Source organism: Chlorocebus sabaeus, chromosome 14 (assembly GCF_047675955.1).
Source record: "Chlorocebus sabaeus isolate Y175 chromosome 14, mChlSab1.0.hap1, whole genome shotgun sequence".
NCBI classification, from domain to species: Eukaryota; Metazoa; Chordata; class Mammalia; order Primates; family Cercopithecidae; genus Chlorocebus; species Chlorocebus sabaeus.
In genome coordinates, this window is record NC_132917.1 from 95,795,041 (window position 1) to 95,820,483 (window position 25,443).

At 43.9% G+C, this 25,443-nt stretch overlaps 1 protein-coding gene across 2 annotated transcripts in view; it reads left to right on the plus strand.

Annotated features, from left to right (window-relative positions):
• EDAR (ectodysplasin A receptor) overlaps positions 1 to 17,714 on the plus strand; it is a 95,717-nt gene extending 78,003 nt beyond the window's left edge. The window contains exons 10-12 of one of the 2 annotated variants that reach the window (XM_008008346.3): positions 4,147 to 4,306; positions 5,826 to 5,886; positions 14,974 to 17,714. In XM_008008346.3, the coding sequence (XP_008006537.1) occupies positions 4,147 to 4,306; positions 5,826 to 5,886; positions 14,974 to 15,296 (544 nt within the window). In that variant the 3' untranslated portion in view covers positions 15,297 to 17,714. The remainder of the gene's footprint in view (positions 1 to 4,146; positions 4,307 to 5,825; positions 5,887 to 14,973) is intronic. The other variant, XM_008008343.3, reaches the window with a different exon arrangement.
• The last annotated feature ends 7,729 nt before the right edge of the window (positions 17,715 to 25,443 follow it).

Consider the following 25,443-nt stretch of genomic DNA (forward strand, 5'->3'; position numbering starts at 1 on the left):
CCCAGCGCCAGGCTGAAGCTGGGGTCCTGTGGATCCTGAGCAGGGAGGGGAGCCAGGGTGCAGCCAGGTGCACTGACAGGCTAGCCTGGGACACCGTGGGGATGTTCAGCGACAGACAGTCCCTGCCGCCTCTCTGCTGACTGGCAGGGGTCAGGCAGTGTGAGGAGCCTGTGGGAACAGCTGCCCACTGCTCTCGGGTGAGGCTCCTGTCCCTGCACCCTGCCAAATTCCCTGGGCCTTCCTCTTAACATCCAACTTCCTCATGCCCCTTCCCCAGACTGGGAGGACAGAACATAAGCCAAGGATGCATGCAGCAACCCCTATGACTGCTGCTGCAGCCAACACACCAGTACCACTCGCGGCGGTGCCAGTACTGCTGCCACCGCAACGCTGGTAACAACCGTGGTGATGATGGCTAACAGCATTAGGTGCCTGCTGCCCACCAGGTGCTGGGCTAGGGCTGTGAACACATCTTCCCTCCACAGCGCTGGAGCAAGGTGCTCACATCATCCCTGTTTATAGGATACCGCACTGAGGTGTGGAAGTTGTCACTTGCCCAAGGTCACACATTAGTGAGCAGCAGGGCCGGGGTCTGAGTCCAGGCTCCCAAGGAGCCACGTGGCGTAAAGAGGCCCCTGGAGGAGGAGATTTGGCAGGTGAAGCCTTTCCTGTGTTTCCCACACAGGAAGGTGTGGAACCAGCCCCTGCTCTGAAATCGAGGGAAGAGGGAAGTCAATGTTCTATTCATCCAGTGGGATGGTCATTTGGACTTGGTCCTGCATAGCTTCCAAAAATCAACCCCGCAGCACGAGCTCCCAGCTAGGCAATGTGCCTGGAGCCCGCTGCCAGCCTCTGCCCCACGGCCACTGCAGGCTGCGCTGGAAGGACACCCCCACAACAGTGCCTCCCTTGGCAGATGGGGCACAGAGGCCACCAGAAGGTCACCAAACCGGTTAGAGGAAGAGCAGAGGTTAAGCCCTCCTCTCCCGCCCCCACCCCATGATCTTCCCGTGATTCGCCTTGCAAAGCCATTCCTGTCGAGAAATAATAATCGATCCAGCATCTGTGTGGAGCTTTGGCATTCATAAAGCACTGCCAGCTGCATTGTCTCACCTGGAAAACTCCCGTGTCTCTCAACACCCCTGACACACGGGCAGGAGGCAGACAAATACAAAGTCTTTGCATACGAGGAAGGAAAAGCAAAGAATGTGTTGGGGTGGTTATTTCCTCCAAGTGACTCAATTCCACTTGATCAGTTTTCAGCCACCACCACCCCTGCAGGAATCTGTGGTCTAAGCCCCATTGTGCCTGACTGGCGGGAGGTGCCAGATCCAAGCTGCTGCTCCCAGGACCAAGGACAGGACCTGGTCACCCTGCATGGATGTAACTCTTAAATAGGGCCTCCCTAGAGACTGAATGTGCTCCTCAGCCTCCAGCCCAGCCTTATCTCATTCTGTCTCAGCCTCTCCCTTCTGTTTTTCAGGCATTTCTTCTTTCCAGAAATTAAAAGGGCAGAGACATGCCCCATGACTTGAGTTGCAGTTGAGGACAGGGAAAATTCAGAGGCCCTGCTAGGAAAAAATATATACTTATTTCATACACAAAAATTAAATACAAATTGAACCCTGACAATTGTACATTAAAAGACAGCAAGGCACTGAGCTTTTGTCCCTGCTGTTTGTCCTTGGGTCTTGGAGACAGGACCTGGGGTGCCACCTCACCTGCTCCATCTCATCTGCTCCACCTCCCTGCTCCATCTCACCTGCTCCACCTCACCTGCTCCATCTCACCTGCTCCATCTCACCTACTGCACCTCACCTGCTCCACCTCACCTGCTCCACCTCACCTGCTCCATCTCACCTACTGCACCTCACCTGCTCCATCTCACCTACTGCATCTCACCTGCTCCATCTCACCTACTGCACCTCACCTGCTCCATCTCACCTACTGCATCTCACCTGCTCCATCTCACCTGCTCCACCTCACCTGCTCCACCTCACCTACTGCATCTCACCTGCTCCATCTCACCTGCTCCATCTCACCTACTGCACCTCACCTGCTCCATCTCACCTACTGCATCTCACCTGCTCCATCTCACCTACTGCACCTCACCTGCTCCATCTCACCTACTGCATCTCACCTGCTCCATCTCACCTGCTCCACCTCACCTACTGCATCTCACCTGCTCCATCTCACCTGCTCCATCTCACCTACTGCACCTCACCTGCTCCATCTCACCTACTGCATCTCACCTGCTCCATCTCACCTACTGCACCTCACCTGCTCCATCTCACCTACTGCATCTCACCTGCTCCATCTCACCTGCTCCACCTCACCTGCTCCACCTCATCTACTGCATCTCACCTGCTCCATCTCACCTGCTCCACCTCACCTGCTCCACCTCACCTGCTCCATCTCACCTGCTCCATCTCACCTACTGCACCTCACCTGCTCCACCTCACCTGCTCCACCTCACCTGCTCCACCTCACCTACTGTACCTCACCTGCTCCACCTCACCTGCTCCATCTCACCTGCTCCACCTCACCTGCTCCACCTCACCTGCTCCATCTCACCTGCTCCATCTCACCTACTGCACCTCACCTGCTCCACCTCACCTGCTCCACCTCACCTACTGCATCTCACCTACTCCATCTCACCTACTGCACCTCACCTACTCCACCTCACCTGCTCCACCTCACCTGCTCCACCTCACCTGCTCCATCTCACCTGCTCCACCTCACCTACTGCACCTCACCTGCTCCACCTCACCTGCTCCATCTCACCTGCTCCACCTCACCTGCTCCACCTCACCTACTCCATCCCACCTACTGCACCTCACCTGCTCCATCTCACCTACTGCACCTCACCTGCTCCATCTCACCTACTGCACCTCACCTGCTCCATCTCACCTGCTCCATCTCACCTACTGCACCTCACCTGCTCCACCTCACCTGCTCCATCTCACCTACTGCACCTCACCTGCTCCATCTCACCTGCTCCATCTCACCTACTGCACCTCACCTACTGCACCTCACCTGCTCCACCTCACCTGCTCCATCTCACCTACTGCACCTCACCTGCTCCACCTCACCTGCTCCATCTCACCTACTGCACCTCACCTGCTCCATCTCACCTGCTCCACCTCACCTACTGCACCTCACCTGCTCCACCTCACCTGCTCCATCTCACCTGCTCTCAAGTGGGGACAGCGATGGGCCCTACCACCTCCTTGTGAGGCCCTGAAGCCTGATGAGGAAGTGGATCCCACTGGGGCTTCATGATGGTTCTCATTTTCTTTGTATTACCCTGTCTCTAGGGTTGTGTTTGCCTGTGGGCTTCACTGCTGTAACCTAGTTACTAACAAATATAATCCTTTTTTTAAGAAAAAAAGGTCTTCAGCCAAACCACAGGAAGCAAGCAGGATGCTTCTTAAAAAGAATATTGTTTTTCATAGACTTGGAATGGTTTTAAGAGAGTTTCAGCTCCAACCCACATGTGCCAAGGGCAGACCCTGGGTTCTTTGTGGGCTGTGAACCACAAGGTGGCATGAACCTGGGCTTCGTGCCTCCGACCGCCCACCCACCTCACCCGCTGGGGCTTGCTGTGCCACCCTCTGCAATGCACACAGGTCAGCCAGGTCACCCCCCTAGTCAAGAGGGGGCTTTCCAGGCACAAGGCTCCATTCAGCTCCCTTTTAAATGACTCCAGACAGCCAGCATGGATTCATTGCCAGCCACATCAATCTATTTGCTTAACATGAAGACACCAGTTGAACTTGGTGCTTACTGGGATTAGATACAGGGATCTAGGACATATTCAATGAACCTTTATGGAGCATCCACTGCGTGTCAGATAGCAGAGAAGGAGAGGCCCGTGGATGCCTCCCACGCGCAGTGGCAGCCCCAGCCCCTTAGACGCCTGCAGGTCACCCACCATGGACTTGTTTGGAAGGAAGCAGGAAGCCACCGGTGTATCTGTCTCATCTCACGTCCCCTGGTCCCGTGCCCACAAGGTGCCCAGTTGAAAAACAAGTCATTGCCCCCCACTGTCCACAGCTGGGCAATGGAGAAGTTCACCACAGGAGAACCTGTCAGGGCTGCAGTCCCCCCAGGCGCTGCTAATGACCATCGTTCTTGTTTTTGCAGCGAGAACGATGCCTCGTCCGAGAATGAGCAGCTGCTGAGCCGGAGTGTGGACAGTGACGAGGAGCCCGCCCCTGACAAGCAGGGCTCCCCAGAGCTGTGCCTGCTGTCGCTGGTTCACCTGGCCAGGGAGAAGTCTGCCACTAGCAACAAGTCAGCCGGGGTGAGGCTCCTGCAGATGCCATGATGAGCTGTGAGATGGGGCCCCCTCAGAGCCACAAGACTAGAACTTTCTCAGTGAATCAGCTCTCCTGCAAGACGGGGTGTTTCTCCCAAAAGTCCAAGCAAGGAGACCTGGACAGTGACAGGTTCACAGCAAGATAGTCAAAAGGGGGGAAAAAAACTTTCTTTCTTTTTTTTTTTTTTTTTTTTTTTGAGATGGGACCCAGCCTGTCTGTCACCCCGCCTGGAGTGCAGTGGTGCGATCTCGGCTCACTGCAACCTCCGCCTCCTGGGTTCAAGCAATTCTTCTGTCTCAGCCTCCCAAGTAGCTAGGACTACAGGTGCATGCTGCCACACCCAGCTAGTTTTTTTGTATTTTAGTAGAGATGAGGTTTCACTGTGTTGCCCAGGCTGATCTCAAACTCCTGAGTTCAGGCAATCCACCTGCCTCAGCCTCCCAAAGCGCTAGGATTACAGGTGTGAGCCACCACGCCCAGCCACTTTGTTTTTATTATATAGCTTCATACACAAACATGAAAAAGAATAAGCAAAGAGAAAAAAGGTAAAATCACTTGGAATGCCAGAGGGCAGAAAAAGACCCTTGTAAATATACTGGGTTTTATCCAGCCAGACAATTTTCTACACACACACACACACACACACACACACACACACACACACACACACTTTTCTTGTATGCATTTTTAAAAATATAAAAACAGGCTCACATGTAGAAACTGTCCCCAGGGTTTTATCACCTACTGCCCTGTAATGTGCCGTGGCCAGGAGCAGGGCAGGGGTGAGGGCAGAGATGACCAGAGCCCTCTTGGGCTCCCTGTGGACCTGGCCTGTGGTCGTCCCTCTAGTCAGTGCCCTGGCTGCAGACCCCAGCCGCAGGACAGCTGTGTTGCTAGGCAACATCACTGATGTCAAAAATGCCCAGCTGGGATCCTGGCTCCGGCCTTGTCCTGATAGGATGCCATGCTCTGCCTGCTCCGAGTTCAGTGACCTCCATAATGGGGCTGCCACTTGCAGAGACCCTGGAAGCCTGTGGGGTTGTTACAAAAGAAATAGGTAGCCGTGGCCCCGGGTCTCTTCAGCCAGGGCCACTGAGCACCTGTGCACCGTGGGCCTGGTCTCCTGGCACCAGCCACATGATCCAGGATGGGAGCCCCGCACGGCTCTGCTGCAGCACAGGTGTCCTGAGGGCAAGTGGGGGTCCCCATGGTCATCTTTTCAAACAGACTGATGCCACGGGTATCCCCAAGTATCTTACGAGTCTGACCACCCAGCTGAGCCTGAGAAGCACCCATGGTGGACCCCAAAGATGTTTGAGTGGGAAGACCTGAAGGAGACCCTCCTCCCTGTGTGTCGGGGCTGGGGTGCTGACATGGGGGCTGTGTGCAGCGTCTCTGGTGTCAGGCGTAGCTGCTGCCTGCCCCTGCTGACATGGAGGATTTGCTTCCTCACTACTGTTGCCCCTTTCTGGAGGTGAACATTCTCCTGACTCTTTTTTACAGATTCAAAGCCGGAGGAAAAAGATCTTGGATGTGTATGCCAACGTGTGTGGAGTCGTGGAAGGTAAGCTGAGAGAGGTGGTGCAGACATAAGGGCTGTGCCCAGAGCCCTGAGGCTCCTGTGAGGGGAACTCAGGGAAGCCGTCCATCCAGTTGCCGCACTCTGTTCAGAACGGCCGCTGGAACCGACTTCAGGTGTGGAGAAACGGAATCTGGCTCCCAGATATTAGAAGGCATCTCCCAGTGCTTCCACGGGCCTTCCCCTCATGACGGGAGACAGCCCGGTGCAGGCACCCACTACAGGGACACGCAGGGTCGGGGAGCAGCAGCCATGGAGCCTTGGACCTCCCGTGTCCCCAGTGCCCGTCTCCACACTGGCATCGTCATCTGGGAAACATAGTCACTTAGTCACTTATCCTAGACTTAGCCGCCCTCTCCCTGCCCTTGAGCGTCCCCGATGTCCGATGGCCCTGGGAGCCTCCAGCCTCCCCTCCCAGCGGCCTTCCGAGCCAAGTCAGGCTGTCTCCCCATAACCTGGGCTTGGGTGTGGGCAGGTAAAAGGCAACAGGACAGGGCCGTCAGTGCTGCAATCTGAAATCATAATCCTCAGCTTCCAGTTCCTGCAAAATCCTCTTTCTAAATTACTTTCTTATTAACCCCAAAGATAAACCCCTCGTGGCTGAGGTCAGGAGTTTTCCTGCTGCTGGCCTCGCTGGCCTCCCTCCTCGGACTCCTTGATCTGGCCCGGCAGCGGGAGTGGAGCCTGGTGCACGCCGGGCAGCTTGCCAATGCCCCCAATACCCCTCCTCCCACCCCCACACCCCACCGTAGGCCAAGTGCAGCCCACTGTTCCCTGGCAGGCTTTCTGGTCCAGTGCTTTGTTGGCCAGAAATAACTATACTGCGGGTGAGCTCCAGGGCCAAGAATTCTTGGCTGCCACTGAAGCATGGCATCTCTCCATAAACACATGCCCCAGGTCAGCCTGCCTGATCTCACCTGGCATGGCCTGGGGCTGTCAGCTGCCCAGGGGAGGATGGTCTAGGACTCACCTTCCATCCACCAGCAAGCTCTTCTCTGTTCCAAAAAATATTGAGTTCACACCCCGGGACAGGGGTTTTCAAACCTCTCAGCCAGGGCTGAGAGCTTGTGCTCTGTGCCCAGCCCTGATGAATATTAGAGTCATCTGCAGGTCTTCACACCATCTCTGCCCATCCAGCCCACCCAATCTGCCCCAACACCCTGATGTCATTAGTCAGGGGTGAATCCCAGGCATCTGTGTCTCTGTTTTTTGTTTTGTTTTTAATTAAACTTTTTATTTTGAGATACTTCTTACCATGCAGTGGTAAGAGAGAATACAGAGAGAACCTGGAAGCCCTTTACCCAGTTTCTCCTAATGACAACGTCTTGCAAAACAATACACAGAAGTCACAACCAGGACACTGGTATCGACACAGTGAAGCTAGACTCAGCTCCCACACAAAAACTCCTCCTATTGCCCTTTTACAGCCACAGCCAGTTCCCACCCACCCCACCCTCACCTAGGCCCCTGGAAACCAGTAATCTGTTCTCCATTCCTACAGTTTTGTCATTTCAAGAGTGTTATCAAAGTGGAATCACATAGTATGTAACCGTTGGCGAATGGCCTTTTTCACCCAGCATAACTCACTGGAGGTCCAGCCGGCTGGTTGCATGCATCGATCGTCCATTCCTCTCTCTTGCTGAGCAGTGGTCTGTGGCATAAACAGACCAGAGCTGGTTTCACCATTCACTTGCTGAAGGACATCAGGGTTATTGCCACTTAAGGGCTATTAAGAACAAAGGCGCTATAAATATTTGTGTATAGGTTTTCCCGTGGACATCAGTCGTGATTTATCCGGGACAAAGACCCAGGAGTACATTTGTTGGCTTGTATGATAGTTGCCTGGTTGGTTTTTTTAAAAAACTGCCAAACTGTTTTCCAAAATTGTTGTACCATTTTACCTTCCTACCAGCAGTGTGTGAATGGTCTAGTTTCTCCATATCGTTGCCAGCATTTGGTGGTGTTACTATGTTTTATTTTAGCTATTCTGAGAAGTGTGTTATGATATCTTAGTGTGGTCTTAATTTGCATGTTCCTATTGTTTGAATATCCTTTCTTGTGTTTATTTTTCATCTGTATGTCCTCTTCAGTAAAACGAATGTTTCTTCATGTCTTTTGCCCATTTTTCAATGGCATTATATGATTTTTTGCTGTTGAGTTTTGAGGATTTTTAACAATATATTCTAGACACTAGTCCTATGATGGATATGTGGTTTTGTAACTGTTTTCTCCATTCTATAGCTAGTTTAACTTATCTTTTCAGTCTCTTAACAGGGTCTTTCACAGAATGATGCTTTAAATTTTTATGAGTCAAATTTATGAAACTAATTATAAAGTTTTCCTTTTATGGATGGTGCTTTTTGTGTCAAATCTAAGATCTCTCTTGCCTAGTCCTAGATCCCAGAGATTTGCTCCCACAATTTTTTCTAGAAGTTTTATAGCTTAATGTTTTACATTTAAGTCCACATAGCTTTTATGTTTTGCATTTAAGTTCACATAGTTCACATTTTGCAGTTAAGTTTGAGTTGATTTTTATAGAAGATATGAAACTTGGATCAAAGTTCATTTTTTTGTCTATGGATATCCAATTGCTCCAGCACTTTTTTTTTTTTTTTTTTTTGGAAAAAGTATCTTTCCTCCATTGAATTGCTTTTCAAACTTTGTCAAAAATCAGTTTGGTATATTCGTATAGGTCTATTTTCTGGGGTCGCTGTTCTGTTGCATTGATCTACCTGTCTGTCCCTCTTATAATACCACACATTCTTGATTCTTGTATAAGTTATATAATAACTTATATAAGTCTTGAAATCAAATAGACTGCTCTCACCTTTTTTCAAAAATCTTTTAGCTATTCTAGTTCCTTTGTCTTTCTATGTAAGTTTTAGAATAGTCTTCCCTATATGTACAAAATGCCTTGCTGGGATTTTAATGAGTTGCAACAAAACTGTATATCAATTGGGAAGATTTGACATCTTTATTATGTTGAATCTTCTGAGACATGGACATGGTATATCTCTTCATTTATTTAGCACAACTTTAAATTTTTTAATCTACATTGTGTAGTTTCCAAAAGACAAGTTCTATGCATATTTTGCTAGATTTACATCGTAAGTATATCATTTATTTTTTGAGCAACTATAAATGACAATTTAAATTCAGTAGCCATACATTCATTGTTAGCTATATAGAAATACAATTGATTTTTGTATGTTTATCATGCATCCTGTGACCTTGCTGAATTCACTTATAAGATCTGGGAGTCTTCTTGTAGATTCCTTGGGATTTTCTACATAGATAATCACATCTGCAAATGGGACCATTTTATTTCTTCCTTTCCAATGTGTATACCTTTTCCTTCCCTTTCTCATTTTATTGCACTGGCTACACCTTCCAGCACTACAGTGAATGTAAGTGATGAAGCATAAGCAGAAATCCTTGCCTCATTTCTGATCTTAAAAGCATTCCATTTTTCACCATTAAGTATAATATTAGCTCTAGGCTTTTTATAAATTGTTGACATTAATTTTTTGAGTGGATTACAATAATTTTTAAATATTGAACCAGCCTTGCCTCCCTGGAATAAGCCATACCTGATGTGGTACAATTCTTTTTTATATGGTTGCATTCTATTTGCTAATATTTTGTTAAAGATTTTGCATTTATATTCATGAGAGATATTGGTCTGTGGTTTGTGGTTTGTTTTTTGTCTTTGTCTGGTTTTGGTATCCAGTTTATACTACCCTCACAGAGTAAGTTAGGAAGTGTTTCTTCCTTTTCTATGTCTAGAAAATATAGTGTAGAATTGCTATTAATTATTTCTTAAACATTTTGTAGAATTCTTCAGTGAAATCATGTGGACCTAGAGATTTCTTTTGGGGAGTTTTTGTTTGTTTGTTTTTTGAGATGGAGTCTTGCTCTGTCACCCAGGTTGGAGTGCAGTGGCACGATCCTGGCTCACTGCAACCTCTGCCTCCCAAGTTCAAGCGATTCTCCTGCCTCAGCCTCCCAAGTAGCTGGGATTACAGGCTCATGCCACCGCAGTCCAGCTAATTTTTTTTTTTTTTTTTTTTTCCCCGAGATGGAGTCTCACCCTGTCCCAGGCTGGCAACCTCCACCTCCCAGGTTCAAGTGATTCTCCTGCCTCAGCCTCCTGAGTAGCTAGGATTACATGTGCATGCTACCATGCCCAGCTAATTTCTGTATTTTTAGTAGAGATGGGGTTTCACCATGTTGGTCAGGCTGGTCTTGAACTCCTGACTGTGCGGTCCACCTACTTTGGTCTCCCAAAATGCTGGGATTACAGGCGTGAGCCACCGTGCCTGGCCCTAATTTTTGTATATTAGTAGAAACAGGGTTTCACCATCTTGGCCAGAGTGGTCTTGAACTCCTGACCTCAAGCAACATAACCACCTCGGCCTCCCAAAGTGCTGGGATTACAGGCATGAGCTACTGCGTTTGGCTGGAGATTTTTACAGTTACAAATTCAGCTTCCTTAATAGTTATAAGTCTGTTCAAATGATCTGTTTTACATTGGGTAAGTTGTGATAGTTTATGTTTTTTGAGGAATTGTTTATTTTCACCTAAGTTGTCAAATTTATATGTGTAGAGTTAAAGTTGCATAGTTTTCCCTTATTATCTGTTTGATATCTATGGTGTCTGTAGTGGTATCTCCTGCTTCTTTCTTGATATTGGTAATTTGTGTCTTGTCTATTTTTTTCCTTGTCAGTTATATTGATCTTTTCAAGTAACTGTTTCTTTTCATATTGCTCTCTTTTACTTTACTGTTTTCAATTTCAGTGATTACTGCTCTTATTTCTAAATTACTTATTTCCTTCTATGTACATTTGGTTTATTTTGTTAATCTTTTTCTAAGTGCTTGAGATGGGAGCTTAGATTATTAACTTAAGAATTTTCCTCCTTTGTATTTCTGCTATAAATTTCCCTCTCAGTACTACTTTAGCTGTGTCTCACAAATACTGACATCTGGTATTTTTATTTTCATTCATTTTTAAATTTTCTTTGAGACTTCCTCTTTGACCTGTGGATTATTTAGAAGACTGTTGTCTAGTTTTTCAAATGTGTAAAGATTTTTCTGTTATTGATTTAAATTCTAATTATATTGTGGTAGGGGAATATACTTTGTATAATTTCAATTCTTTTAATTTATTGAGGTGTAAGGCCCATAATTATAAAGAATGTGTATTCTGCTGTTGTTGAATGGAGTGTTCTATAAATGTTGATTAGATCTTGTTGGTTGATGATGTTGGTAAGTTCTATATTCTTGCTGATTTTTTTCTAATTGTTCTATCATTTACTGAGGGAGGAATGTTAAAGTTTTCAACTATAATTGTGGACTTATCTCTTCTTTCAGGTCTATCAGTTTTTGTTTCACATATTTTAGAGCTCTGTTGTTTGGTGCATATTCATTTAGGATTGCTATGTCTTCTTGGATTGACCCTTTTATCATTATTAAATGTCACTTTCTGGTAATTTTTTTCCTCTGAAGTCTAACTGATGTTATAGCCATTCTGCCTTCCTTTCATTAATTGCAAGATATGTATTTTTCCATCCTTTTACTTCCAACCAGCCTCTCTCATTATATTGAGGTGAGTTTCTTGTAGGCAGCATATAACTGGCTTTATTTTAAAATCTACCAAGTTCTGCCTTTTAGGTTTTTGTTTGTTTGTTTGTTTTTTATGTAGTTTCCGCTCCTGTTGCCCAGGCTGGAGTGCAATGGTGTGATCTTGGCTCACTGCAACCTCCACTTCCCAGGTTCAAGCAATTCTCCTGCCTCAGCCTCTCAAGTAGCTGGGATCACAGGCATGCACCACCACACCGGCTAATTTTGTATATTTAGTAGAAACAGGGTTTCACCATGTTGGCCAGGCAGGTTTCAAACTCCTGACCTCAGCTGATCCACCTGCCTTGGCCTCCCAAAGTGCTGGTATTACAGGCATAAGCCACCACACCCAGCCTTTAGTTGGTATTTAAATCATTTACATTAAATGTAGTCATTATTATGTTAGGGCTTAAGTCTGCTATTTTATATTTTGTTTACTGTTCATTGTCTCTGTTTTTCATTTCTGTGTTTTTATATTCCTGCTTTTCTGTGGGTCACTTGAACATATTTCAGAATTTGATTTTGGTGTTTTTTGAGTGATATGCTTTGATTTTATCTTTTTCCATAGTTATTTTAGTAGTTTGTCTAGAGATTGCATTTACACATATAACTTATCAGTCTACTGGTGTTATTAGTATTTATTTTTATTTTTATTTTTGAGATGGAGTCTCGCTCTGTTGCCCAGGTTGGAGAGCAGTGGCGCGATCTCAGCTCACTGCAACCTCCGCCTCCCAGGTTCAAGTGATTCTCCTGCCTCAGCCTTCCGAGTAGCTGGGATTAGAGCTATGCACCACCATGCCAACCAGTTGTGTTTTTAGTAGAGACAGGGTTTCACCATGTTGGCCGGGCTGGTCTCGAACTCCTGACCTCAGGTGAACTGCCCACCTCAGCCTCCCAAAGTCCTTGGTTTACAGGTGTGAGCCACTGTGTCTGGCCTTCCTGGTGTTATTATTTTGCCAGTTTGAATGAAGTATAAAAACTTTACTTTCTCTTTGTCCCTTTACCTTCCCTGTTTATAGTAGTTGTAAATATTTCCTCTACATATATTTAGAACAACATAAATTGCTTCAATTGCCTAACATAATTCAGAAAACTTAAAAAGAGAAGGAGAGTCTATTTTATTTCCCCAAATTTTTGCTCACTATGTTCTTTTCTGTCTTTTCTGATGTCACAAGTTTCATTCTTTTATTATTTCCTTTCTGTTTATAGAATTTCCTTTTACATCTTTTAGGGTGGTCTGCTGGTGAAAAATTCCTAATTTTTCTTTGGCTTGGAATGTCTGGATATTCTCATGTCATCCTGAAGGATATTTTCACTCAGCTCACTGCAACCTGGTATGCAACTCTGGGTTGAAAGTTCTCTTCCTTCAGTACTTGGAAATACTGTGCTACTTCTCTCTGGTCTCCAGGTTTCTGATTATAAATTTACTGTCATTCTAATTGTTTTCTCTCTCTAGGTCAGGTGTTGTTTTTCTTTGGCTGTTTCTAAGACTTTGTCTTTAGTTTTCAGAAGTTCATTTATGATGTATCTTGACATGAATATATTTGGGTTTATCCTGTTTGGGATTTGCTTAGCTTCTTGAATCTGTAGACTTGTATCTCTTTACAAATTTGGGGAGTTTTAAGCCATCATTTATTTGAGTACTTTAGTCCCACTCTCTTCTCCTCTCCTTCTGAAACTTCATGACACAAATGTTAGCTCTTTTGTTATAACCCCACAGTTCCCTAAGGCTCTGTGTTTTTCAGTTTATTTTCTCTGATTGAGTAATTTCCACTGCTAGCTTCCATTATCCATCTCACTGATTCTTTCCTCTGTCTTTACTCTGCCATTGAGCACATCCACTGAGCTTTTTATTGTGGTTATTGTATTTTTTTAGTTCTAATATTTTCATTTCTTTTGTACATTTTGTATATTTTTGCTGAGGATTTCTATTTTTTTCTATTTTCTATTTCTGTTTTTCTATTATTGCATTTGTTTTAAGCATGTTCATAATTGCTTGTTGAAGCACTTTTATTATGGCTTCTTTAAAACCTTTTTCAGATTATCTAACATGTGTCATCTCAGTGTTAGCATCTATTGTTTTTCTTTTTTTACTTATTTGACATCTTCCTGGTTCTTGGTATGATGAGTGAATTCACTTTGAAACCTGTGTAGTTTTATGTCCTGATATGAAACTCTGGGTCTTATTTAAGCCTTCTATTTTAGCTGGCTCCTTTTGATAGCCCTGTGGCAGGAGAATGAGGGTGCTGTCTTGCGACTGTTAGGTGAAGGTAGACATCCAAATTCCCCACTCAACCTTCACTAACACCCAAGGGGACTCCTTTTTACTGCTACTTGGGGTTTGGGAGTATGGCTCCTGACATGGTCACCACAGGGGCAAGGGAGTTGTTACCAGCTGGTTGATGAGAAAGCCCTGTCTCCCTACATGGCCTTTCCTGACACCACCTGGCACAGTGTTACAGCTTGGTGAGGGTGGAAGTCTAGGCTCCCCTCTCAGTCTTTGCTACCCTGGATGGAGTGGGGACAGTTTTTCTGTGGTGTTTGGCTGGAATAGAGCAATTATTGTCTAAACGTTTTATGCTTGCTAGGCTGCTCTTTTCCTAGTGCTCTGACTAGAGAGGGAAGACTTTTGTTGGGGCTGTTTTTGTCTGTGGTTGCTATTATTTCTGGATTTTGGGACTTTTCTGCCCCATGTCTGGAATTTATGAGGAAAAAGAAAACCCAGGGAACTCACCACCATCACCATCCTTAGGTATCGAGGTCCCTAGTTGGTCCGTCTTCTTTTCTCCACTTTTCAGAGACTTCTTGTATTTGTTTTATACAGAATGTTCAGGGCTTTTAGCTGCACTTAGTGGGAGGATTAGGGAAAATTATATCTACTTATCTTCCAGAAGCAGCAATATCAAGTTTTTAAATGCTCCTAGGTGAGTCTAATGTACAGTGGACCCCAAAAACCATGAGACCACTGAGTTGGCAGTGACTTGGTTCAGATAACCCCAATCTGGGGCTATCACTGAGAGCACCCATTACAAAGTTGACTACTGTTCCCTAAAGAGACATGATACTGTCCCTTTGACCCCCTCCTCAGCCCAGCCCCATGGGAGACAGGGTTACCCAACTAAGGATAACTTGTCTTGAAGTCTTTGAGAATTGCTAAAAATGGTCATCAGGGAATTATTATCATGGTCAATAGAGCAGTCATTTTCCTAGTAGGGAAGGGGCTATTACCAGGGTTAGGGTACATGCACAGCCCTCTCTTGTGGCTGGCAGTGTTCTAGGTGTCGTTTGCCTTAAGTTATGCATTTGTTTTAGGTGGCTTTATGCATGCTTTGTTTTACAATTTTTTAAAATTTTTTTCAATAATTTTTATTTCATTTAAATAATTTTTCACAGTGTTGACCTTCTATTGACTGCGACTTGCAACATCTAACTGTGGCCATTGGTGTCTGCAGGTCTTAGCCCCACGGAGCTGCCATTTGATTGCCTCGAGAAAACTAGCCGAATGCTCAGTTCCACGTACAACTCTGAAAAGGCTGTTGTGAAAACGTGGCGCCACCTCGCTGAGAGCTTCGGCCTGAAGAGGGATGAGATTGGGGGCATGACAGACGGCATGCAGCTCTTTGACCGCATCAGCACGGCAGGTTACAGCATCCCTGAGCTGCTCACAAAACTGGTGCAGATTGAGCGGCTGGATGCTGTGGAGTCCTTGTGTGCAGACATACTGGAGTGGGCGGGGGTTGTGCCACCTGCTTCCCAGCCACATGCTGCATCCTGAAGAGCACGCCTGTGGGTTGTCCTCCCAGGACAAGCCAAGGATCAATGAGGGCTCTGGAGCTGTGAGTGGTGCCAAAAGACTGCCAAGAATCAAGGCTTTTGTGATGGCACCATGTGCCTTAGGATGTTCAAGGAGCCAGATGAAATAAGGCCTGTCTTCCAATTTAACCAAAGATAAAGGACTAGAGCTGGGCTACTTTCAGATGCTCGCCTGTACTTCACCAGGCAGAGTAAATATCCACTCACTCATAGAGCCAGCCCACCAACCCACCATTAACTCACTGAACAATGAGACAATGTTGAGGACTCAAATGAACCAAACCCCGTGGGACTGACAGAAGTGAAGAATCTGGTCCCTGTCTTTAAGGAGTTTTCACTCCAGTAGAAGACAGAAGGAACGTATGTTTACAAACCACTTCACTGGAAGACATCAAACAAGCTGAATGAAGGGGCACTTAGAAAATGTAATAGAAGTTCTACGCGGGAGATGACTCCCTACTGGGATGATGAAGGATGGCATCCTAGTGAAGAAGCAACTCAAACATTTTGGTAAAATGGCTACAAAATGCAAACACCCTGCTCCAGGTATTATTTCAGGTTTAGTACAAGTCTGTTAACACCCTATGTGGTTTCATTAGGATAACTTTACCTATCCTTGAGGTCATCCATATTCTTACAGGCCTTCCAGTCAATAACGGAAGAGCTCACTCTATACAAAACCAATATGCAAGGCATGTGTTTGTCCAAGCAATTGGATGTGTGCAGTAGCCAGTTCCATTGACTGCATGAATCTTTGGCCTGGGTACCCTGTGGTTTGCATTACATGTGAATGGCCTTCCACTCTCAGCCTTAGGCAGATTTGACCTTTTAGGGGCAGCAATGCTCAAGGACACAGCAATTTAAATTATAACGTGTCAGGCTGTGTTTTCACTTCAAACATATATGAGTAGTCAACTGTAATTAGGGAAATGATGACTTCCTAAGAGCTCAGCCACGCATAATTCTAGATTTCAAGAGCTCATTTGAGACTCGTAGATTAGCCTCATGGCATGAGAGTTTCAGACTCAGCCTTCTGAGCCAGTCAGGGAAAGTGGAGTCCTGCAGTGCAAATGAGGGCCTGGGCTTGGAGTCCAGGGAGCTGGCTTCTAGTGCCACCTTGGGTCTTGTCTTTTCCTCTCTCAACCTCAGTTTCTCTTCTGCAAATGAGATGTTAGCCAGTGATTCTATAATCGGGGCAGGTAGGGTTCAGGTGAGCAAAAAGAAAGTGGAGCTATGGGAAATGCCAGGCCTTTGAGGTGCTCTATGCAAGTGAATACAGTGTGGTCTGTCCGTTTAAATGGGAATTAAAACAGAAAAACTCAGAATTGGCATTTTCACAGTAACTGCAATGGTTTGACATAACATTTATAGGCAGAAAGCTAATAATCTGGCATTGTTCTTGGCAGACTCTCGTACTATCCCTGTAACTGCCAAGAGCTCAGGAGGCAGGCTAGTGATCACACCAGGGGTTAATTTAGAGTTCACTGCTGAGCTCCCTGATGGCAGGTCTGACTGTGTTTATTACTAAATTAAAGCAAAGTTTCTGACTTATAAAGCGAGGTTGTAAAAATTACAAGTTGCATGACTGAAAAAATGCTTTGGGGGGAAAATCAGTCATATCTTTAACACCAATAAGCAATTTCCCACCAACGAATGTAGTACATACTGTGAGAGGATCATAATGAGGTCCTGAATATTTAATATCATCATTTACTATGTCTGTTTGCTGCTGTTTTTCAGAACCTATTTGGTTTATCTTGCAAGCTAAATACTCCACGGCAGAGCTTAATTATCCTTTTAATTCCTCTTTGAAATCCTGTGGTGCCCCCTTCCCCCTGCATTGTGATAATGATGATGAGTCTCCCTTTAATTAGACTGCAAATGTCACTTGTGATGAGTGTGCCGTTCCAGGATAACAGCTTGTACCCTCCTCAGAATGTTTTCAGTGAAGGAGTAGGGTGGCTGTTCTCTGCTCCTGGTGCTTTGGCCTCATTTCACGCTATTGGAATTCTGGGACTGTAAGGCCAGCCAGTGTCAGCTCATGTTCCGTTGGCTCTCCACCTGCCATTTTTAGGGAGCTATTCCTTATATAGTTACACATTCTCTTGTCATTTACTTATTTGGAAACATGGGATTTACTCTGATAAGCTTTAGCCTTTGTTATGGGATTGAGAACAATGAGATCATAATAATTCCCACTGAACAAAGCTGGGACTCCATCCTGCCATTTTTGTGTGGAGATATTATTTTGCAATACTTTAAGAAAACACCCCAAGGTAGGTCTGTGGCCCTTAGACAGTGAAGTCTTGTTAATATTTTTGTCTAACTCTGTATATATATAACTTATTATATTTTATAATCTCAATAAACACACTAATAAGATTTATAGACTGCTGTAATGTGAGCTCTTTGTATTTGGGGTGGTGGGTCGGTGGGTGAGTGCAGAAGGTTCTGATTGCTCTGTTCCTGGTTATTGCACTATGTATGATGAGACTGTAGGATTGCAACCAGCTATAAACACAGTGCCTGAAATGTTATGGCCTGGGCCATTCACTAGAGTCCACTGCTCTAGTGAACTTCTCGTGTTCTAGAAGTAGAACACTAGAACTTCTAGTGTAGAAGCAAACATTACAAGGAGATCATGTAAAAACCACCTGGAGCATTGTTTTCCAAGTTGCTATCATTAGCGCATAAGGCATTGTATCACTTATCTATTTCTGTGTAACAAACTGTCTTAAAACTCAATGGCTTAAAGCTACAGGCATTTATTATCAGAGCTTGGGGTTAGTAGGGGGTCAGTCAGCTGACTTAGGTTGGGCTCAGTTGAATGTGGGTCAACTGGGGCCTCTACCTGTTGGAATACCTTAACTGGGGTGGCTCTACTCCATCATCTCTGTCAACCTAGATATCAGAGAAAGGCTCTCTAAAAGAAAATGATGATATGTATTGGGGAATAGGGCACTGCAATGGGAATACATGTGCCATAGTAAACTACGTGTGTTTTTGAAGAGGTAAAGGAAGACAGTTCTTAAAGGAAAAATAAGAAGGATTACATACTTATTTTGAAACAATTATCCTTGGCTACAAGGATCAATAATAAGGGTGGTGCCAGTCCAAGGCTGGACAGGGAGTTGTTGGGCAGAGGTCCTTGCAGGAATCTTCGTGTGTGTTTAAGATTGTGATGGCTTTTGCACAAGGTTTTGGTTTTTTCAGAGTCTTGTGATGGCTCTTGTTATCAGTCATTTATCTAGCAGAACCCTTCTTTCATGGCTTTCCATGGCTCTATTTGTCAGGGGTTTTTTTTGGGCTTTTTTTTTGGCACAAGTGACTCCTTTATAATTCTGAGAACTTCCACATTTCCCCCATTTGATCAAGATCTTTATCAGAGAGCATCCCCGATGAGCCATCCCGTAGTTAGGTTTTGATTATTCCTTGGTGCCAGGATAGACCTGTCCTAGGTGGCTGGTCTGGTCTCACATTGGAGGGATTTGATGGTGACTAGGAGTCAGTGTCAAAACCCTTTAGCCATGTTTGAGCAAAAGGGAAGTTTGGAGAGAGTGGCTCTCAGGCTAGGTCTACTTGAAGTCTATTCTTAAGTTCGATTTTGTCTGTTCTGTAAACATTTGCTATCGTCTCAAAATGCAGGGCCAGTATTATTCTGTTAGAAGGTGTACTTCTACTGAGATTTGACAAGTAACAGATAGGAAGTTTAAAAAAGGAAAATATAAAGGAAAAATAAAATCAGCAGTCATAGGAGAAACCCAGTTTGCGTAATGATTTAGAGCCATGAATGTAGGTTTAAAGGCAAACAAATGAATACATGAAATAACCATGAGGAATTGGGTGACCCTTCTTGTAACCTTGTGGCCTTTTTCTTTATTTTGTGAACATGGGTCTCAACTTTCCCAGAGGAATTTACCTAGGTACAGCATGTAGTATTAGAAATAGCACAGACAAAGATGGCTACCAGAAGCATGTCATGTCAGCCTCTTCCACTTAGAACAAACAGAGTGTGTAGACAGTCACACTTTGAATACATTATCCAATAAAGAACACTGGAATTCACCAGAGAAGTGGCAGGAAACACCAAAAGCAGGGAAGGAGAAGGGAGACAAGCAGCCTGCCTAGCCACGATCAACTAGGAGCTGGGAGTGACTTCCCAATTCCGGGAAAGGGTGAATGAGAGACTTCCAGTGGCCCAGATCCCCACCATGAAATCATGTAATCCTGGCCATAAGAGACCCCCTCAACCCTCCCAACCACTGAAGCTAACATAGGGAGCTGCCAGGAGACCGTGGGATGGAACTGCTCCAAAGATGGAGCTTGCACTGGATCCCACACTTGTCTGAGACCCAAGCAACTACAGCAAGACACCATTTTCAAACCTAGATGTGGGTAGACTGCATGCTGTCCTGGGGCCCAGAGGCACTGGGACTGAGGTGTTACAGAAACCCAGATTGTTGCTGCTGGGAATAGGGAGTGAGCTGTGAGCACTCCCACAGCCAGGGCTAAGAAACAAACAAGGAAAGGGTTGCGGTTGCTGATGCCAGGAAGTGGGTGCTGCTGGGACGGAGATTCGGATGCTGAAAGGGTGTAAGCTGCCGCTGGGACTTGCTCACCAGCTGAAATGGGGCCTCCTGCAGCCAGGGTGGGAGCGTGAGACAGGCATAGGCTAACACTGTCAAGGCTGGAAAGCAAACCTCACTGGGACTGTGGGAAGGACATACATTCCCACTTACCAGCCCAGGCTGTGACCACAGAGCACAGCCACATTCTGTCCAGTCGTAGCACTTCAGCACAGCTGCTAGCATCTCTTACCTGAGCACTCTGCCTGGGGCCTGAGGATCACCCTACCCTGGCCCCCAATAGTGGTTCTTGCTCTTACCAACAGGCCTGAGCACAAATCTGCACAGCCCAGCTTTGCCCCCCTCTTTGAGACAGGACACATATCCTGGGGTCCTGGGGACTGTGTGAGGCAATCCACCACCTTGGGTACCTGAGCACTCTTTCTGGAGCCTATGGTTGGGCCTAAACTCCCAGCCACCATCATGTCACCTGGCACCTCCTTGCAAGTGCCGCCTGAAGGCCTAGAGATTGTCCCACCCAGCCCATCACAGCAACCACCAACATCAATGCACACCACTTGGGACCCACACAATCATCCTGCTCCTGCTGCTGCCATCACTCATGCTATGCCAGCTACCCAAAGGCCCCAAAACCCACCTACACACCCAGTCCATTGCTGCCACTACCAGCAACTGAACAAGCCACCTGGAGGCCCAGAAATCAGCCTGCCAAATAACTGCCAACAGAGATGCCAGCATATACAGCCCTGGGCACAAATGGGCACATTTAGCCCATTGCTGTCATCACTAGGGCCTAAAGACTGGCCCATCTGGCATCCCAATCCCTAGTACAACTTCACCACAGCCTCCACTAGTAACTTCACCCTAACCCAGTGGGGAAATCATGGATGCCACCAACACTATTTACAGCCTAAAAAATTATTACTACATGCATCCAGAATCAAAGCCAAAGTACCCTCCTCAACCAAAACCATAGATATATCTTTAGGAAAAAATCCTCTTCTATGAAAGAAAATTTCAAAAACAGGAAGAAGCAACAGTTACACCAGATGTGCAGAGATCCACTTAAGGACAAATGAAACATAAAAAATTAAGGAAATGTGACGCCTCTAAACGAACATCAGAATTCTCAAGCAATACATCTTAATCAAAAAGAAATTTTTGAAATCCCATATAAAAAATTTGAAATACTGATTTTAAAGGAGCTCAGTGATATACAAAAGAACTCTGAAAAACAATACAAAGAAATCAGGAAAACAATACGGGATATGAATGAAAAATTTACCAAAGAGATAGGTTTTTTTTTTTTAAAGAACCAAATAGAAATTCCAGAAACGAAGAATTCATTGAAGGAAGTATAAAATACATTTGAAAACTTCAAAAACAGATTAGATAAGGGAGAATAAAGAATCTCAGAACTTGAAGACAGAATTTTTTAAATAATGCAGTCAGACAAAAAGAAAAAGAAAATAAAACAAAATGAGTAAAGCCTTCAGGACACTTGGGAAAACACAAAGTGATCAAATATTTGAGTTATTAATATCCCTGAGAGTCAAGAGACAAAGAAAATATTAGAAAATTTAATTAATAAAATAATAGATGAAAACTTCCTAAGTCTAGGGATTTAGACATTAAAATACAGGAGACTCACTGATCTCCAGGAATATACTTTCTGCAAGCGTTTTCTCCATGACACACTATAGTCCAACTGTCTAAAGTCAAAGATAAAGGGTGAATCCTAAAAAGAGCAAGAGAAAAGCATATGGTTACCTGAAAACCCCTGACCAAGTGTGGTGGCTCATGCCTGTAATCCTGACACTTTGGGAGGCTGAGATGGGTAATCACTCATACTCAGGAGTACAAGATCAGCCTGAGCAACATGGCAAAACCCCATCTCTACCAAAAATACAAAAAATCAGCCAGGCATAGTGGCTTGTGCCTGTGGTCCCAGCTACTAAGGAGGCTGAGGTGGGAGGATTGCTTGAGCCTGGGAGGCAGAGGCTGCAGTAAGCCCATATCATGTCACTGTACTGCACTCTGGCCTAGGTGACAGAGACCCCAGTGAGACCCCATCTGAAAAAAAAGAAAGAAAGAAAGACAACCCCATCAGCCTAAGAGTGAGTTTCTCAGCAGAAACCTTATAGGCCAGAAGAGAATGGTATGATATACTCAAAGTACTGAAAGAAAAAAATGTCAGCCAAGAATACTATATCCAGCAAAATTATCCTTCATAAATGAAAGAGAAGTAGTCTTTCCTGGACAAGCAAATGCTGAGGGAATTCACTACCACTAGACCACTCCTACAAGAAATGCTCAAGGGAATTTTAAGCCTGGAAGCAAAATAACAACATTTACCATCATGGAAACAAATGAAAGTATAAAACTCACTGGTAAAGCAATCACATAAAATAGGAAGAGAAATGGTACCACTGTAGAAACCCACCAACCACAACAACAATCAATAAGAGAAAAAGAAAGGAACAAAGAATATATGAAACAACCAGAAAAGACAACAAAACCTCACATATCAATAACCTTGAACACAAACAGATTTAATTCTCTACTTAAAAGATATACAATAGCTGAATGGATTAAGAAATATGATCTAACTATACGCTTCTTACAAGAAACTCACCTTACCACTTTACATCTGAAAGTAGAGTGATGTACATATTCCATACAAATGAAAAACAAAATTGAGCAGGTATAGTTGTACTTATGAGATAGAATAGACTTTAAGTCAAAAATAGTTAAAAAAAAAAAAAAAAAAAGACAAAAAAGGTTGTTATATAATGATAAATGGATCAATCCAGCAAGAGGATATAATTATTCTAAATATGTATGTCTAGAACATTGGAGCACTCATATTAATAAAGTTAATATTATTAGATCTAAGGGGAGATAGATGCAATACAGTAATAGTCAAAGACTTCATCTCTCCCACTCAGCATTAGATAGATCACCTGGACAGAAAATCAAGAAGCATTGGATTTAAACTAAACTTTAGAGCAACTGGTCCTAACAGATCTTTTTTTTTTTTTTTTTTTTTTGAGACGGAGTCTCACTTGTTGCCCAGGCTGGAGTGCAGTGGCACAATCTTGGCTCACTGCAAGCTCCACCTCCCAGGTTCATGCCATTCTCCTGCCTCAGCCTCCTGTGTAGCTGGGACTATAGGCGCCCACCACTGCACCCGGCTAATTTTTTGTATTTTTAGTAGAGACGGGGTTTCACCGTGTTAGCCAGGATGGTCTCGAACTACCTCGTGATCCATCCATCTCGGCCTCCCAAAGTGCTGGGATTACAGGCATGAGCCACCGCACCCGGCCCTCTAACAGATCTTTACAGAACATTCTATCTGACTACAGAATATACATTCTCTCATCAGCATGTGGAACATTCTCCAGGATAGACCATATGTTAGGCCACAAAACAAGTGTCAACAAAACTTAACAAACCAAAATCATATCAAGTATTTTCTTAGACCACAATGGATAAAACTAGAAATCAATACCACGAGGAACTTTAGAAACTATACAAAGACATGGAAATTAAATAGCATGCTTCTGAATAACTGCTGGATAAAAAAGAAATTAATATGAAAACTTTAAAAAACTTGAAAGAAACAAAAATGGAGAAACAATATACCAAAACTGATGGGGTACAACAAAAGCAGCACAAAGGGGTAGGTTTACGGCAATAAACACCTACATCAAAAAAAGGAGAAAGAGTACAAATTAACAATCAAACAATATTCCTCAAGGAAATAGAAAAGCAAGAACAAACCAAACCCAAAAACAGACAAAAAGAAATAATAAAGATCAGAGCAGCACTAAATAAAGTAGGGACTTAAAAAAATACAAAGACTCAACAAAATGAAAAATTGTTCCAAAAGGTAAAAATATATATATATATATATATATATATATATAAAAATTGTTAGCTAAATTAACCAAGGAAAGAAGACCCAAATACAATCAGAAATGAAAAAGAAGATATTACAAGCGATACCACAGAATTACAAAAGTATAATCAGACTATTATGAACAAGTATTTCCTCACAAATTAGAAAACACAGAGGAAATGGATAAATTCCCAGAAACATACAACCTACCAAGATTGAATCAGGAAGAAATAGAAAACATGAAAAGATCAATAAGAAGATTGAATCAGTAATAAAAAGTCACCCAAGAAAAAAAGCCCAGGACTAAATGGACTCAAACTGAATTCTAGCAAACATACAAAGAAATAACACCAACCCTTCTGAAACTATTCCAAAAAATTGAAGAGAGGGACATTCTCCTTAACTTATTCCATGAGGCCAGCATTACCCTAATACCAAAACCAGACAAAGATACAACAAGAAAACTATAGGCCAGTATCCCTGGTGAATGAACATATATGCAAAAATCCTCCACAAAAATACAAGCAAACCAAATCCAACAGCACATCAAAAACATAATACACCATTATCAAATGGGATTTATGCCAGGGATGCAAGGATAGTTCAACATATGCAAATCAATAAAGGGGACAGATCACATCAACAAAATGAAGGACAAAAACCATGTGATCATCTCAACAGATGCAGAAAAAGCATTTGAAAAAATTCAACATCACTCCAGGATAAAAACTGTCAACGAACTAGGCATAGAAGAAACTTACCTCGAAATAATAAAGGCTATGACAAGCCCACAGCTAACATCATACTGAACGGAGAAAAGCTAAAAGCCTTTCCTCTAAGAACTGAAATAAGACAAGGATACCCCAGTTTACCACTGCAATTCAACATAGTACTGGAAATCCTAGCCAGAGCACTCAGGCAAGAGAAAGAAATAAAAAGCATCCAGATTGGAAAAGAAGAAATCAAATTGGCCCTCCTTGCAGATGCTATGGCCTTATATCTACCTGAATACTCCACCAAAATCTCTTATATCTAATAAATAAATTCAGTAAAGTTGCAGGATACAAAACCAACATAACAAAAATCAGTAGCATTTCTACACCAATAGTGATCTAACTGAGAAAGAAATCAAGAAGGCAATCCCATTTACGATAGCTACAAAAATAAAATAAAATACCTAGGAATAAATTTAACCAAGGAAGTGGAAAATCTCTATAAGGAAAACTATAAAACACTGATGAAAGAAATTGAAGAAGACACAAATAAAATGGAAAAAGGTCCCATGCTCATGGATAAGAGAAATTAATATCATTAAAATAACCACATTGCCCAAAGCAATCTACAGATTCAATGCAATCCCCATCAAAATACCAACGTCACTTTTCACAGAATTAAAAAAGCAATCTTAAAATTTATATGGAACCAAAAAAGAGCTCAAAGTCATCATGAGCAAAAAGACAAAAGCTGCAGGTATCACAATGACTCACTTCAAAACATTTTACAAGCATATAGTAACCAAAACAGCATGATACTGTTATAAAAACAGACACGTTGACCAATGGAACAAAATAAAGAAACCAGAAATAAAGGCACATATTTATGGCCAAGTGATCTTCGACAAA